The sequence below is a fragment of the Papilio machaon genome, chromosome 3 (genome assembly GCF_912999745.1).
Source record: "Papilio machaon chromosome 3, ilPapMach1.1, whole genome shotgun sequence".
NCBI classification, from domain to species: Eukaryota; Metazoa; Arthropoda; class Insecta; order Lepidoptera; family Papilionidae; genus Papilio; species Papilio machaon.
This window is the reverse complement of record NC_059988.1, coordinates 2,325,662-2,344,048: the sequence shown is the minus strand read 5'-3', so window position 1 is coordinate 2,344,048 and position 18,387 is coordinate 2,325,662. Positions and strand designations below refer to the sequence as shown.

The window sequence follows — 18,387 nt, the reverse complement described above, 5'->3', positions numbered from 1 at the left end:
TTTTTGGCTGTATTTTTTCGTGACTTCTTCGGGTCCAATGCGAGTTTGCTCTAGCAGGAAATGATGTTCAGGAATGAGGATATATTCTCGTTAATTTGCTTCATAAATCATCGAGAATGTTGTTTCTGGCATGTCGCGGCGAACGGGAGGCGTCGATTGGACCTTTTTGTCGCTGAATTTTAAACATAAAATCGGTGCGTTTCGTATTTCAAACGTTTTTCGGCCTTTTTTGAACATTTTTTTTTCGACTATGGTTTACTTGTTTCAAAACTTAAAATGTCAATTTAAATTTTCCTTTCCTTAAATGAATGTGTGTACTCGTAATTGTTAATACATTTGTACTTAGTTGGTTTGGTAATTACATATGTACATATTTCGTTTGTATGTCTAATAAATTGGCCTATTTCTTTATAAAATTCCAATGTGTTGCATGAACTACGCTAGGAATTTTATATAAAGCATCCTAAACACGTCGTTTAGGACTCAAACCGCATAGGATGCACAATAAAATTTTTGATCGAACATCGACAATTTTTTTTTCTATCTTTGGAAAGAATATATTTTTGCAGTATACATTTAACGATTCACTAACTTACAAGAGATTCTCTTTATTAAAAAATACGATTAGTGTAAAACTTTGAATTACTGAAGAACTTTGCCTTCGAATCTGGAACGTTACTTAGAAATATTCGCACGAAAAGTTATGTTGTTCGGATAATATTATGATTGTTTTGGGAATACGCCAAGTGGTAACCGATCCTATGACTTATTTGACCCCGGGGAGGGCCCGCTCCATGCCGGAACTTCCCGATAGTTCCCATATTAAAACTTGACTTGATTTACGATTTCTCTGCTATGGTAAGAAAACATTGATGATTTTATCCGGTGATGTAAAAAATTACAGAAAAATTAAACTTCTACGACTTCCTTAGACCTATCAAGACGTTAGAAGTGATTTATAGGTATATATTGTTATTAACACAATTAGGATATTTAGACATTAAGATTTTTTTACTATATGAAGTTTTATTGAAGAAATAGCACACACAATCACTAATAATAATTAATATTAATGATTGTGTGTGCTTTTTCTTTGAACTTTCTAGATCACACAAGTAAAGTAGTTCGTTAGATATGAAAACTTCCGATTCCCTAAGCGTTTAGAGACGTTGTTTCCACAACTAATTAGACGAAAAGGTTTGTCCTTCAGGAAATGCCTGGCGGTTCAGAGTTCGCGTCCCGTGGGACCTTCCTCATTAGGCGCACACCTGCGCGCGCACGTGGACACCAAAGAGTTTTTATCACTGCAGTATACAAGATTTCACACTTTTCGAGTGTTCTGTAGTTACAAGTTGTTATTGATTTAAGTGTTTCGTCTTCAACTCTGGAGGATTTCTAAAATTCTACTTTAACAAGGTTTGATTAGGGATCGGTTTTGAATGTTTGTATAATTTTTAAGTGTTTGGGCACTCATCTATGTCTGTTTTCATGTTTTGTAAGGATGCATGACATTTATGTTTTTGACCCAGACAAAAATAACTATTTCCTGTGTAGGTACCTATGTAGGTATCTGTCATAATAAATTGAAATAGTTTCGATAAGATTCAAAATTAAAAAAAAAATTAAGTATACATACTTTCTGAAGTTGTCTACGTGTAACTCCATGTTAAAACACCTTGCAAACTTAATATCACACAAGGCATTCAATTACAATAGATCCCTTAAAAACCATTTGTGCCAATCCTTTCCACTCATCCTTTTTTTTTCTCCCTTCCATTATGCACCGCAACACTTGCGCAGGCGATTATTTGACAAGAATCTTTCTCTGAATGCTATTTACTTTCATCAAAAGGTGCTCTATATTTTATGTGGGGTAAACGCACCAGTTAATGTCGTGTAAAACATTGCAATTCAAATAAAATGTATCTAATTAATTACAATATTACACAATTAACTTCGATACTTAGTTATTGGACAAATGCTTAATATGAATTCGGGATAATTCCCTGAAGATTAATTATAGTAACCTCATTACTTTTTATTATTCACTGTTACCTAATTAAGATGTCGAATGACGTTGTTATAAGCTAATATTAATCAGAAAATTAATTTTTGAAACGAAAATTTGAAATGTGTATTTTTTGAGTCGCCGATTACTGGTACTCTTACCTTTCTGACCAAAGGTGCGTTTACCAGACGGGTTGATTGAAAAGTTGCGTACATATTTCGATGGTGAAAAGAGTGGCTGCTTATTGATTGTAACATCTGTCTGCAATATGCATGTCACTGACAAACGATAAAGTGTCAATGATAAAAGCTGCAATAAATTCGAAATGTTCATCTAATAATCCGACCCGAATAAATACTATAATTTTTTGACAATAACTTTTTATTTCATGTAATTATTACAGTAATTTTGTATCTTGGTTTCTAAAGTCAAATATCAAGTGCGTTTGAAACGAACCATTCTTTGCAATTGTTTTGAAATCATCAAACTCAAGGCTTTAAGTACAGTTATTCTAAACCAATTTTAATCAAGTTAATTTTCTTTCAAGGACACTGTTAACTTACCAACAACTTATTGTTCTGTAAAAGAAAACTAAGCCTCACCGTTTCTTTTATTTAATTAGTTTTGTTTCTACAAAACATTATAAATCATGAGTTGTCCTCTAAACATTGTACCAAACAACAAAGGAATATTCAAATAGCATAAATTGCTCCAAATATTCCCACTACCTCTTCCTTTATAGATCAGGTAATTATTTTTTAGCCTAAGAAAAAAATTGTTACACTATGCAGCTACCCCGGTGAAAGTTTTCTATGAGATCCGCTCATGAACAAACAGACATAATGCATTTTTTATTACATGAGAATCTTGCAAAAAAATTGCGCGGACCTTTCTCCGAAAAGTCCGTGGGTTTCGACCACAAAAGGGTTTTAGATTTCACAAACAGATGGCTTTTTTTTGTACAAATAAATAGAAAAAATATATCTTCTCGGTATATATTTCGTTAGTGCTTTATTTATCAGTTTAAATAATTTCCTCGATTGATTAGGATTCCATTTGTACGATATATTAAGTTGTAACCTAAAATTTGTTAGTCTTATTAAATCACGATTTTGTTAATCTATTTTATAAAGTGTTTAATACATTCTATATATAAATATGTTCTTAAGAGTGATTTTTCAAAGTTCAAATTTGTTCAAAAACATAGTATATGAATAAAAAATTACAGAAAAATGTTAACAGACAGGAAAATTATACTTCATGCGATATGATGGACGTTCACCTTTAACAAATCTTTGTTACACGCGATATGGTTGAATGTTCTCTAAATTCTTTATCAGTTTTAGAGCGTTTTGTTTGCTAAGTACTAAGTTAAAACGAAATATCTTTGAATATTTTTTCATAATATAGCAAACTGGTTCTGGCACTGGCTTAAAATTTGTAGATTACTCTTTGAAATTATTTTATTTTAAGTGGAAAAAAATTAGACAAAAAGTAATAAGATTCATTTATACCTCGGGTGTTATAATTAAGTTTAATTTTGTTTTATTTTAAAAATGATATCAATTTAGATAACATCGTTTGTTTCTTTAAATAGATTATTTAAATGTAAAAAAAAAACTTCTACCTTACTTAATTATTATTCTCTTTGTAATTAATTTATATGCTGATTTTTTGTAAATTTAATTTAAACGGCTATATTTGACAAGGACATGAGTCTATTGTTTAGAATAAGGTGAAAAAAGACAACTCGTGTAAGTTGGCTTCGTAAACGTTTCTTATAAAATTTGCCTGATTATTATAATTAACTACGTGTAAAAAAGGGCATATTAATTTAGTTTGACCCGTAAGTTATATAATATGTAAATAAATAATTTGTGAATAACATTTTTTTATCACGTATTGTTAATAATTAGAGAAAATTTATGTATAATTTATTGAATATTCTTAAGTTTTTCGAACACATTATGAAGGCAGAACACAATTACTGACTTTGATGTGTTTTGTTTTTTTTAATCTTAATGTTTATTCTTGGTTCTCATCAATTTCTATGTCTAATAACTATAGTCATGTTTTGTTATCAAATAAAAAATATTCAACCATACCATCTTATCAAAACTCTAAGTTTTTTAACTGAAAATGTAAATAACTGTAAATGAAACAAACATTAAAATTTATTAATTTTATTCCTATTTCAATCAATCAAAAGGCTTACATCGTATGTCTTAACATTTGTAAATTATTTTGTATTACTAAAAAAATGCGTACTTAATAATCTCACAGATGTGACCCCATTCAAATAGAATTTCTTTAAACTATAGGTAAATTTCATTTTTAATTTAAAAAAATAGGTCGTTTTTTGAATGGAGTTAATTGAAAAGTTGTCGTCGAGAAAGCTCAGACTTACCCCAAGCTTAATGGACGAAAACTAGGCCTTGCAGCTTAATATACTTCAAATATATAATTAAATAAAAATCATATAATTATTAAATTATTAGTTGATTATAAAAAGGACATTAATAAAGGAAACTTATGGCGTGAAAGTACGCTTACTTAATTAATCTGTACTTAAGCTCTGGGTTACGGGCGTGAGTTGCGTCGTTGACTCAAGGTACAAGGGAAGACACCCATTAATGTTTTTTTGAGGTAAGAGTTTTGTTATGTGTCTATGGTATAATTAAGCTGCAAGAATAGATTTGATTATAACAGTAACGGTATAAGGACTACTAGGATACTGCATGAGGCGAGAGGTCGCCCAACCTTATCCTACCCTAACGCCGGCCCTGGATACTAAAGATTAATCTTAACACACTTTCTTATTCTTCTAGTAAATACTAGAGACAACAATTAAAAGATTTTCCTATGCTTAATGCAAAAATTACGTAAATGCCGTGTATTTTCGCTATTATTTTTATACGTTGTTCAAAAAATTCTAATTTATAATTGACTTACAGATATATTTTGAGCAATGTATGTAATGTGTAAATCCAAGATAATGGCAAAAAAAAAATCTTAAAATTACCAGCCTTTACAAATCTATGTTAATAAAATTACAAATATTTTTTGCTTAACCATTTCAATAACTCCTATTAACATTAAATTATTGGCATTGAATTTAAATTTACATATTGGGAAATAGAAATCATTGCAAACAAATACTACGTGCTTCTAAATTATCAAAAAAAAAAAATTCGTATTAAAATACTTCGATCTACGGCTAAGCTGAAAACATATAACCACAGTTAAAAAGAACTACTTTTACACGCTTGTTTTAATCCTAGAGTTTTAAATTAAAATTTATTGTTTTACAAATATAAATCGTAGTCCATTCCTGTACTACCACTTAAATAGTCGTAGAAATACGCGGCCATTTCGTCCAGTGCTTCGAACCTCGGGTCGGGCAGGGAATCGTCGCGGACTGATCGAGCCGACCTGGAAATGAATCTAGAACGAAATTAAAAGGATAATTTTCAACATATCAAGCGTTTTTTTTTATTCTAACTACAATATTATTAGTTAATGAGGTTTTCTTATAAATTTTAATATAAATATTATACTCAAATTTGTGACGTTTAAAAAAAAATTGAAACATCACCTATTGTGAGTTACGGATATGTCTTTTGTTTATTTTTACCTATACTTGTATATTGATGTTTCGTGGTTTACATTGCTTTACATTTTAGATATTAAGAACTCGTTATTGTTGCCAAAGAACGCAGCAATGTATTGTATGCTCTGTTTGTAGTATTGATCAATTTCTAATTATTATGAAAATTCACCTGAAATCACTTTCGGAGTCCAATTCATCTTCCGATGTGAAACGTTCCCGAATATCTTTCATGATGCAAGCTTCTAGTTTTTTGTGCTGGAAGAGATTTGTTAAGATAAATTTAATTAAAAAAAAATTTGGTATATCAAAGAAATTGTTCTTCGCCGTCCGTGAACATAAACAATATCAGAGGATCTGCAGATGCTTTTATCAATTTTAAAATGGATTATGTACTGAAAACTTTTCGAACCTTGTAGCATCTGAAGAAGAACATGGGTTTGATGAGTTCTTGAGAAAGCGGCGCCACGTCGCGTTTGATTTCTGGTACACATTGCTGGAAAAGATTGACATTATCTTTATTGGTATATTTGTTATTAATCTTCATCATGTATCTTAATTTTGATAGAGCAGATAGCAAAGTGTTGCGACATAGAAATTTAAATCCTGGCATAAGATTATTTTCATACGAAATCTAAGGTGGCTACTTAAATGACAAGAAAACCTAACTTTGTTTGTCTTCATGTAATAGGTATATATTTACCGAGAACTTCTGGCAGAACTGCAGGCCGTCTTGGATGTCCGTCTTGAGAGCGGTGGGGACTGGTAGGTTGTTGATTCGCTGAGTGATCTGCTCGTAGTTTGGCTCGAGGTTGTGATCGATGTAGCCGAGTTCTTGCATAACGCACGTCACGTTACGCAGTCGTCCCGCGCTCGGCCCGCGAGAGATCAGTTCCAGACGGTCACGAATGTCCAAATCGCGAGGGGACTCGTAGGACTTCATCTGTCTTGTACCCAACTGGAACGTAATACATTTATAAGACACTAGCTGTCGCCCGCGAATCCGTCCGCGCGTATATAAAAATACTTAATGGGTAGCCTATGTGTTCTAGACTATGTTCTACATCTGTGCCAAATTTCATCAAGATGCGTTCAGCCGTTCTGGAGATACCTTCAAACAAACCTCCATCCATCCATTTACACATTCGCATTTATAATATAAGTAAGATTAACCATATAAGTTACTTGAAGATAGAAAGACAAAGGTGAATGAAATAACTACAATTTGTTATCTATTTCCCTTAGTATAATCTTTGTTAAATTGCAAAGATAATATATTCCTGCATAAAATAAAATCAGGGCTAGACACGTGTAGTCCGTTGTATGTACCGACTAGTTTCAGATCGTGAATTTAATTAGAATACATTCCTAGAATATTTCAATAATAAAACTGGATAGCTTACCGCCATTCTGCCTGCTCCAAAGAACGGTTGCTGGTAGAACGCTTGCTGGAACTGCTGCGGGTAGGCGTAGGGATTATATGGAAGTCCAGGTGGGTAGAACATTCCAGGCGCGCTATATGGAGTTTGGAAGAATGGGGCCGCAGGACTGAAAGGACGGAACTGAGGGTTTTGCATCATGTACGGCGGGATACCCGCTTGTGGGATAGCTTGTTGCGGGAAGTTTGGCTGTAAGTAAATGAAATAAGGATTAGAACGATGAGATTTTTCTTTTTTTTAATTCCTTAAAAGATTAAATTTAATTTTATAAATTAATGAATTATTTCAGGTCAACCTTCATAGCCTCTTTAGCTCAGTGGTAGAGCACTGGTCTCGTAAACCAGGGGTCGTGAGTTCAATCCTCACAGGAGGCATCAACATTTTTTTATTTTTTTTTCAAAGAGAGGTGAACTCAATACGTACTGTCAATGGTCTGAATGATAGAACTCCTGCCATTGGTGTTTGTTTTTGTGGTTTCGCGTCCATATTTGGCAAATCATTATCTTGATTTAGAGAAGCGCCATCTGTGGGCTTAGTGATAGTTTGCGTACTCGGATCCATTGAGAAACCGGGCGGTAGCTTCCCGAGCAAGACAGACGACATTTGAGGCGGGTTTGGCGACTCCTCGAAAGATGGCGGTAAGGAGCATTTCGCATACGCGTCTTTCATTTCTTCTCTAATTTGTTTTACAACTTCTGGACCGAAACAGCTTTCGTATATCTGAAAGTAAAATAATATTTTTTTTTCTGTTTTTAAAGTTTTGGATAGTAAATTTTTTAAGACAAATTTTACAATTTTAATTATTTCTTATGTTGCTATTTTAAGTGTTCTTTTTGTTAATTAATGAAAAAAAAGGTTATTTCTTCTTTTAAAGTTTTTAGTTATTTAGTCTAATCTATAAATTCACTTAAAAACTACGAGCAGTCGTGGCCGAGCGGTTAAGGCGTCTGACTAGAAATCAGATTCCCTCTGGGAGCGTAGGTTCGAATCCTACCGACTGCGAAAATTCTTTTTTAATTATTTAGTAAAATGTTACCTTCATCATGGCGTATTTTTTGATGAATTTGTCATCACTGCTGGCGAGCGCTTGTGCGGATACACAGAACAGGCAAATTGTGAAAATCGACTTGCGCAACATTTTGGACCTAAAAAAAGTGTAAAATTTAAAATCTTTGTTTATACATATTTCTATTAATTAATTCTATGAAAAGAAATTTGTTTATGATTTCTAAAACTGAGGTTTTTGCGATTGCAATATTAAAATTAAATACATACGATTTTTTTTTTAATTTCTACAAACCCAAAATGAAAAATATAATTACTATGTAGGTACATATGAGGAGTAATTTACTTGAAACACGATCTGTAGTTTCTTTAATTATATATTTAAGACAAAATATAAATTGCTTCATAACTTATACTTCGTTAACTTCGTTATAAAATTGCATGTACTTTTCACGCAAATCAACCATCTCTTTATGGAAAATTTTACATCTAAAAATAAGATATCAACCTGTCTTATACTAGAAGTTGCAGAACCTCAACAGAACACGTTTCATCTAGTGTCTAGTATAAGGTATAAGTGTAAGACCTAAGAGTACTTTAAACCCATCGCTAAACATAGTTGATAGCTTTAGAAATAGTTAATATATTAGTAAGTACTATAAACATAATATTCCCTTCTTCACTTTTTATAAGTTACTAGCTTTTACCCGCGACTCCGTCCGCGCGGAATAAAAAAATAGAAAACGGGGTAAAAATTATCCTATGTCCGTTTCCTGGTTCTAAGCAACCTCCCCATACATTTTCAGTCAAATCGATTCAGCCGTTCTTGAGTTATAAATAGTGTAACTAACACGACTTTCTTTTATATATATAGATGTACTTTGTGCTTTCGAAATACTTTTAAGACAGAAGTAAAAATCAGAAATATTATACCATTTTTTTTATTAATTTTTCAACCTCTTTTGTTTCTTTGTCTTTGAATACATTCGCGATGTTTCAAACTAGTTATTGAAGATTGAAACAATATCTTCTAAGCATTATTAATGGATTTAGGTCAGTGGATCAAAAATTGTCTCGCGTATCAAACCACAATAAGCCCGCGGAATACCGTTATGTGTTTACGCATAAGATATTCATAGTATAATATTACCAGCGTTACGATAGCCATACACGGACTATTTAAAGCAGATAGTATCGCCAGCTTTAAGTTATCGGCCTTTGGCGATCAGTACCATACATGAATTTGGCTTTGGACTTTTTAAATCTGTGTCGGTTGACTCCTTCACGTAATCCGTGTATAGCAGCCTTTAGTAACGTGGTTTAATGTACCAGATCTTGCGACCAGTTATAATAGCTTGCTTTATTGTTTTTGTAGTAACATAATTTACTTGATGGTTGCCATAAGTTTGACATGCTTATAAGCAAATTATAGTGCAAGTATGTAAATAGGATTAATTAAAATAACATCCGATAGAAGTAAATAGGTATACTTTATAGCCAATAAAAAAATAATAGGAGTCTCAGTTAATTTTTTTATATTAAATGAAATATAAAAATAAACACGTCATTATTTTCATGTCAAAGCCAACTCGATCTTTATCTGTCTTCTAACAACGTATTTAGTCTGTTATTAACGATCGTAAAGTTTATTTAATGCAGAGGTTAGTACAAAGCTGTTCATATTTAATTATCAGTGAATGTTGCGTCATTTTCAATAGAAATAATAAGCGTAATTGTACAGATTTAATACAAGTTAAACGACCTTTATTTACTTCATCGGATTACTACTACATACAAAACCGTTATGTAATATACCTTTACGGTAGGTTTCACAACATTACTACTGTGATTCAGAATATACTGTCATCTCTTTAATTTTTTTCGAAAAAAGAGGGACAACGATATCTTTTACTCCTGTAGTCGGCATTGGAATTTATTATTCTACTGAGCTAATTTTTTTACATAAGATAATTCATTCCGGTGTTTTAATTTGGAGCGTTTTTTTATCACGCAATAATTTAAAATACCGTTCAGAAATTTGTATTTTTATAACAAGTTTACTTAATGTGAGGTTCTGTGGAAGACTTTGTTAAGTAAAGAATGTTATTGGGACCACTCTGCAGTAAAAACTGTGGTTATAAATATCTTATACGTATAAAAAAACATAAATGTATGTATGTTTAATAAATAATAACTGTAAATTACTGACCCGTTATCATTAGTATAGGATATTTAAGTAATAACCAAGACCCTATAAAAGGTTAAGCAAAATATAACAGCATCTTAATTTGTCAAGTTGGTATCATTTAGTTAATACATTGAACCTTAACACATCTTTTGATTTACTCGTAAATTTGTCTACAACTTTAATAAATTAATGACATCTTATATATAAAACTCTCGTGTTATGTACAATGTTAATTACCATACTCCTCCGAAATGGCTTCACTGATTTTTATTAAATTTTATATGCATAAGGTCTGAGAATCGGCTACCATCTATTTTTCATACCCCGTTTACAAGTACCAGTTTTTTTAACTGCGCGCAGATTGAGTCGCGGGCGCCAGCTAGTTTCTTTATAATTTTGAGCTAAAATAGCTACATACTAGCCGTATTTAGATGTGACTTCGCTATCTATACATGAGATAACCACTTTTTAATATTGCTGTATTGTGTATAAGCCTAATTTATAGTGTACAATTTAGTTTATATCACTCCACGAGTAGTTATCAGTAAGTATAGATAATGTAGAAAAATAAATTTTTTTTATTTATTATTATTTTTATAAATTACTATCTATTTAAAAATACAGACAGTAATTCTTGCATAATTAGTAGATTATCATTATATCTTCATATGTTTTAAACAATTAAAATCATATGTTATTGTTGAAGATTTAAAGCGAGATAGCGTTGTTTTCCTTACATATTTTATCGTTCGCTTCTGGTCGCGAGATGGCGTTGCATGGGGGTCATTGCCCGCACGCGGCCTTGCTTTGCGCTTGCGTCCACTGACAACTTGCGTAATGAGCTTTGCCTTCAAGTTGCATCGGTTTGTTTTTAAAGCTTCGAGATGCCATTGAAAGCTCCCGTAATAAGTATACTTTTTTATTTATTTACTAAAAGATGTGTTGATTTCAAATCAATGATTAAATTTTAATTTCATTCAAGTTGTTTTAACATAAATTTAATATATTTTGTCTGATAAATGTATTATAATTACATAAGTTTATGTAAATATAAATACGAAATACGTCAAATATGCAATTTTTCGGTAGACACACAAAATAAACTTTAATTTGTTAGCTTTTCCGCTCTGACTCTGTATTTGGAATGCGCAAAATCTTTTCTACAACGTATTATATACCTACTTACGCTTCCCAAATTAAACGTTTTTTGTCGTGTTCAAATAGTCATGGTTTTTTATAATCTGCATATGACCTATATAGCTAGTAGCAGTAAGACCTGTTCAGTTACTCAATTCATTAAGTAATATGCCCTTAAAGAAAATTATTCTGGTTACTAAACTACGTTTCGTCTGATTAATGAAGAATGTTCCTTATCTCTACCTCTGCTTCTTTCTTAACTTTACTTTTCGTACTTTGACCACAGGAATAACACATACGAAATTTTATAAATTCTTTTACATGTAACATGTAGAGTGTAATAAAGATTACTGAGCAATGTAAGTTTGCCTTTTTGTAATATAAAAAAGCCGGAGTCAAAGGTAATGCCGGGTCAATGGCAAGACGTTTTAAAGTTCCGTTTTTTTATCTTAAATCTTGAAGTGGTATATCCGTTCGAACTAACACTTTAAAACTAGTTACGGCGTAACAATGTAACGGTCAATGTAATTCGACGGCAAAGCGCGCTCGTCTTACGTAGATGTAACACGTCAATAGAAAACCTAACGCCAGTTGTGCTTTTATTTTTGCTACTAAACTATACGTTATTATGGACCATGATATCATATGTGCTATTGTACTGAAAGACGAAATAAAACTCTACCTTCAGATCTTCTTTTCGGTTGAAGATGGGATGTTGATATCGATACAGTATGAGATACTTGAGAGCGTCGTAGCGCAGTGGCAATTACTTATTAAAAGTATTGATTTTCTCTAATAACAATATTATAATATTAAACGAGGTAGTTTTCTTATTAACATTGCCATAATTTATATGTTTTTTTATATTGAAAAAGCTAGCGCTTGACCACGATCCCACCCGATGAAGTGATGATGAGGTCTAAAGATGGTACGCGCTAGCTTTGTAAATGCCTATTCATTCTACTCTTTTTTTTTTTTTTTATTTATTTATTCACAAAAAAATTACATTACACAAGAATTATAAAAAGTCGCCAAACTGCACAGCAGTTTGATGGCGACAGACACTCATTATATTATACTAAACCTACTATTAAGTATACTTAATTTTCTAAAAAATACTTTTTTAGCTTATTTTTTACAACATTTTTTGATGCTTTCACCTGATGTGGGTCATTTCTAAGCCATTCTATAGCATTGTACAATTTAGGAACAAGATATTTGGTTGTTCTCTCACCGTAGTAATTACTTGCCCTAGTTGTAACATATTGGCCCTCTCTCACCCGTTTGGTTTTGTATATATTGTTTGTTTTAATTTTATGTTCTTCTCTGAAATAGTTATCTAATATAATCCTTAACTTAACTTTCTTTTCTATAGGCAAAATTTTACATATTGTAAACAATTGATTGTAATCTTTTTTACACGATTCTAACGTATTTTTATTCACTAGTTTTTTTAAAAATCTAATTTGCAAGTTTTCTATGTCTAATAAATATGACTTAAATGTCCTACCATAAACAGCAACACCATAGTTTATGAGAGAATCTACAAGTGCAAAATAAATCATATATAAAGTTTTTATATCTACAATTTGCTTCAGGTAAAAAAACTTTCCTAAGAGTATTGATAGCTTCCTACCAACCTCATCTATGTGACACTTCCAATTGAAGTGTTGATCTATTATTAGACCAAGATATCTGTAATTTTGAACATATTCCAATTGCGGACACGTACAAGCTTGTTTAGACATATGGAGGCACTGATACGAATGCCCTGTAATACTTATGTCACTGTTATTAATACTTTTTGCACCTCTATTATAAGGAGAATATATGCGCATGCACTTAGTTTTACTTATGTTAATAACGATACTGTTATCGTGCGCCCATTTTGTTATACTGTCAAAATCAGCCTGTATGTTTTTTTGTATTTGTGTCACATTTTTATCGCCATATACTAAACACATGTCGTCAGCGTACATGTATAGACAGGAGTGCTTAATTGTTTTGGCAACACTATTAACATACAAATTAAAACCAACCGGGCCGAACACTGACCCAGTCGGGACACCTAGACTGACGCTGGCTTCCTCGCCTGTAACATTGTCAACCGTAACTTGTAGTGTTCTTTGTTTTAAGTAATTACTAAAAAATGTATTTGTTGGGCCCCGGATGCCACAGTCACTCATAGCTTCAAGTAATATTTTGTAATCTAAAGTTTCGAACGCTTTTTTGTAATCGATAAACAGTACTATTACTTGCTTTCCGCTGTCTAGGTATTCGTTAATTGTATCCATAAACTTCGTCAGCGCAGTGCTGGTGTCCCGACCCGGCCGAAATCCGTGTTGACACTCAGACAGTATCTTATTATTCTCTAGGAACGAGCTAATCTGCCCCACCACCACTTTTTCAGCGATCTTATTAATGACTGAAAGCAAGGCGATGGGGCGATAGTTGCTGTAATCTAAATGGGAGCCATTTTTGTAAATAGGGCGGGCTTGAAGGCCCTCACGTCGAATGAATGAGCAATTTGCAAGAAAGTACAAAGAGGTATCAAAAAGTACGTGACTAATTTACTATGTTGATGAAATAGGCTACGACAAATTTAGATTATGTATACAGTTATTTTTCTTTTCTTATTTTTCTAATTAAGTTCCAACCAGCCAGTAAATAACAATAATTTGAATTGAACTTCTGGATATTAAAACAATTAAACCTTTTTTCTTATACTCTATGGTGTACGCAATGTTAGATGTAACGGTAACCCGTCACAACATAGCCAGAGTCCTATTAGTACGGTTTAATTAGACGTTAGCTAAAAAACCTCATGATAATTGCGGACTCGCTCTTCCGGCCGCTCCGGGACCAGTTTGGAGCAAGAACTTTTTATCTGTATTCAATGAAGTCACTCCAATAAGTTGTTATCCAACTTTATCCGATACTAAAAAATAAATGCGTACCTACTTATTTGGATTGGATGCAGTTCTTAGGATAGTGATATTGTAAGTTTTTTTTTTTTTATTTTTTTTATTTTTAGTTTCACGTGTAGTAGAATTGATATCTTATCTAGGTCCAATATAGTAAGTTTTTTGTTATCCATTCTGTTCATTAGTAATTTATACCACATCGATGATATTGCGTTGATCTTTCTTATGCAAACTTCATTTATAGCTCCAAGCATCTGACTATAATTGAATAAATTACGTGAATATGTTCATAACTGGATGTTCACGCTTGACGGCTGTCAAAGGGTTACTGAACTTGTTAATTTTTTCGTAGCCTTTTCTTATTGCGAGCATTTATTTTATAAAAAAAAAATCGTGGCTCTAAGTAATCGGTTAAGGAAACAAATGAATACAATTATATATAAATACATTTAAACTTTTCTATTTTAAGTAAACACTTCAAAGGTAGGAATGACTAATCTTGAATTTGTACAGTCTTGACACATTTTTGCTTATAAAACAATAATTATCTTACGTCAAAGCATTTTTAGTTATTACGATTTTGACATTTGTTCTATCTTTTCATATACCTTAGGCATTTTAACTGAAAACATCAACACGTGTTTCTCCGAATTATTCTGTGCCCTCATACAATATGTAACCTAATATCTTCAAATTATCTTTCCATATATTCCGCCGCCAAGAGTCACAACTAGTAAATATCCCATACCTAACCCGTGTAACACAATACATTGAACTTACAACTAACGATTATTAGACTTTAACACGCGATACGTAAATCAGATAATGTTAATGAATAACCAACTCTATCTAAACGAGTTAAGAATCTATTTTGTTGAGTACATAATATCTTTCCACGGTCTGACAATCTCTCTGAGTTATCCTTAGAATCATATTTTAGTTAACTTTATCTTGTGTCTTTGTTTAATTTAGTATAATTGAATGAGGTGACGTCATATAAATAGTCGGTACAATGAAGATTCAAGCAAAAGCTTACCTATAGCTGTTATATAAGCTTTGTTTACCGGCAGATAATCTTTTAGTGATCCCTAATGTGGCTGTGTTACCAGGTTCAGTAGTTTTAGATTGGTCGTAGTCATCAGGCAGGGCTATCCTTTTAACTATTCTCGGACTGCTTCTTTTTTGCACTTACATGCAAGGAGACATCTAAATTCCAAATTGGGGATTTACTTCGTGTCTTTGTACCTTCCATCTTTCCCTGCATCAATAACCGTTCGATGGACACATCATCATTGTGTCTAAGCGATGTGAGGATACGAGCGTGGATAATGAACGACAGACGTTGTTTGATGTCAATTAAAAATTTTAAAGTTCGATCCTTATGTTTGTTCTAATCACATACACGAGGGACTAAAATAGATTGAGTCTAAAGAATAGATCAGATTTTAAATTATTGTTGTATTTGTGATATCGATCGAATTTGATGGAGGTATAAATGTTTATTAAAATTGCCATAGATTAATAAAATTGACATCAAATGTCTCTATCGACAAATTATCGAACAATTATTTTCACTTTTAATTTGATAATTAATAAATTTTACCGTCTAAGAGCAATTTTAAACGGGCTTCAACTTGGAAGGTGTGGTCGTTCAAAACTTTTTTGACCACACATACGCTGAAAATTACGAGTCCATTCGCTTGACCATTAGCCACATACTGTAACCGTGAAGTAATCAAAATGTAATTTCTTTGCTATAACTTTAGACAGCAATTCGCTTCATCATCTCCATCAATCACGTTTAAGATCGACAAAGGTTTATGTAAAAAAAAAACTATTATACTCAAAGCTACACAAATGTTGATAAAAATCTTTTTACTAAAAAAAAAAAACACCAAATCCGTTAGGTATACATATAAAAAATTGGCTTGTGCAAATAAAAATCACCGTTCACTCTTGGTGTGGAATACAAAAACAATTTTGGCGCAAATCGTGATGGGTTGAAAAGCCAAACAAAATCGAATTCTTCAAACACCTAAATTTTGTCACGTGACCGTGGAGAAGATGGAATAGTAAATAAAAAATTATAAAAGTACATTGTACCTTTTTCTATTGTAGAACTTTTGGTAATAGTAAAAATTAAAGTTTCGACAAAGATATCATACTAATATTATGAATGCGAAAGTTTAGATGGATGGATGGATGGATGTTTGTTTGAAAGTATCTCTAGAACGGTTCAACGGATCTCGAACAAATTTGGCATAGATGTAGAGCATAGTCTAGAAGAAAATATAGGTTATTTATTATGTTATTATAAATTTCGCGACAGCTACTTTATCATAATTATTTAACTCGACGTTTACCAAATAAGTACTGGCTGACCCAATAACTTACCCAGCAATGTTAATTTAAACCTCCTTAAATTAAGTACATTTTATTAAAATTCTTGCGTGGTAAATATTAAATCATACTTCTGTATGTATGTTGTTTTACAGTTAGGAACAGTTTTAAGAAGTATGGTACAGCACTGGCATAATAAAAAAAACAAAATAGGTACGTCCTGATTGGAGTTTTTGTGATAAACCAAAAGGTTATGAAATGGGAATCATGTAAACGAGTTTGGCATATTTCTACAAAATATAGGCCGATAATTTGTTCAATTTTTTGGGAGTTATAAATCTAATGAATGAAGAAAGCAAGGGGCCAATTTGGGGTAGAAACCCCGCTTGATTCTTGTTACTGGTATTAATGAACGAACGAACAAGTGGATGTTGGTATAATGATGAAGTAGTCAGTAGTTATGATGGTTTTTAATTACTGTAACATTTACAATTAGATGAATGAAAAGTATAAAATAATATGTTCACGTAAGTAAAAATTGTACCTATGAATAATTTATTGCAAAAGTTGCAGAAGGTATGGACAAAACTTTGTTACATATCAAAGCTTTGAACAATCATTGAAAATAAAGCTTGGAATAAAATTGCTTAAAATGAACTATGAAATTTTATGTTAAAACGAGGCATAACTATTTATTAAAGTTGTAATATAAGATGTTTATCTACTGGTTACTGAGATTTATAGGTTATTTATTATAAGTTATTATATTATAAGTTATTGTAACATTTTAATGTTTTACACAGTTTGTTCACTAATTAAAGTTTCAAACCGATCATTATAAATACAACAAACAATAGCAAATATTTTAGTATTATATAGAGTAAAAACATCCTTAGGTGTGTAAAGTACCATAAGCTCCACCGATTTAATGATTTTAGAGAATTAATTTTTCACTACATTTATTTTAATATAATATTAAATAAAAAAAATTTTTATAAGTAAAACATAAAATAGATTTTCATAACATTTTCATCGCTAAAAGTTTATAACAAAATTACACACTTTAATAAATGATTTCATGTCACGTTATCTGTTGTAAACAATTAATGTACGTTTAATATAAAACTCACCTTGGGGATCCAAAGGCCAGATGCGCGGGAGCTGAGCTATGCAGTGGAGCAATGACTTGGTCCGAACTTGACCTTGCGCGAACTAACCGGCGATTGCACGCCAAACAGCCGCCCGACACGTTTTATAGTGGCCAGCCCGGGGCCCGTGATCATACGGCTCTATGGCTTGGTCAACAGTATGATCGGAAAAGACTTGAGGCTAGAAGATGAATCACAGCAAGCTTTATGAAGGATTAGTAAGTTTTTATTTGTTAGAGGTTGCTGACTTACGTCTGGTCAGTTGCAGATTTTTAGTAGTGATCGCTTAGAAGAGTAGGCAGGTCAAAAAGATAGCACCTCTAACTATTTTTACTTTATGTCTTATCTGATGAGTGTAATGTCATAGGCTCTCCCTGTTCCTTCTTTTATTAGCCTTAGACATTTCATCTCATACTGAAAGCCTTTTATGATATATTTAAAACTAGCTTTTACCCGCAACTCCGTCCGCGCGGAATAAAAAATAGAAAACGGGGTAAAAATTATCCTATGTCCGTTTCCTGGTTCTAAGCTACCTGCCCACCAATTTTCAGTCAAATCGATTCAGCCGTTCTTGAGTTATAAATAGTGTAA

General features: G+C 32.1%; 1 protein-coding gene and 2 non-coding genes across 4 annotated transcripts; 2 read left to right on the top strand and 1 right to left on the bottom strand.

The window, feature by feature from the left end:
* Positions 1-5,299: 5,299 nt before the first annotated feature.
* Positions 5,300-17,881, bottom strand: LOC106707832. Of its 2 annotated transcripts, none has more exons than XM_014499273.2 (8): positions 17,779-17,881; positions 8,091-8,199; positions 7,478-7,774; positions 7,019-7,243; positions 6,319-6,573; positions 6,028-6,111; positions 5,788-5,873; positions 5,300-5,452 (listed from the first exon to the last, which is right to left on the bottom strand). In XM_014499273.2, exons 2-8 carry the CDS (start codon positions 8,190-8,192, stop codon positions 5,314-5,316), a joined length of 1,188 nt encoding a protein of 395 aa, XP_014354759.2. In that variant the 5' UTR covers positions 8,193-8,199; positions 17,779-17,881; the 3' UTR covers positions 5,300-5,313. The 2 variants fall into 2 exon arrangements, with proteins under 2 accessions (XP_014354759.2, XP_014354760.2); XM_014499274.2 differs by having other exon boundaries at positions 5,300-5,440.
* Positions 7,357-7,428, top strand: Trnat-cgu. The gene has a single exon. It is a non-coding gene; the product is annotated as a tRNA-Thr (tRNA).
* On the top strand, positions 7,975-8,056 carry Trnas-aga. Its single transcript has one exon. It is a non-coding gene; the product is annotated as a tRNA-Ser (tRNA).
* Positions 17,882-18,387: the final 506 nt, after the last annotated feature.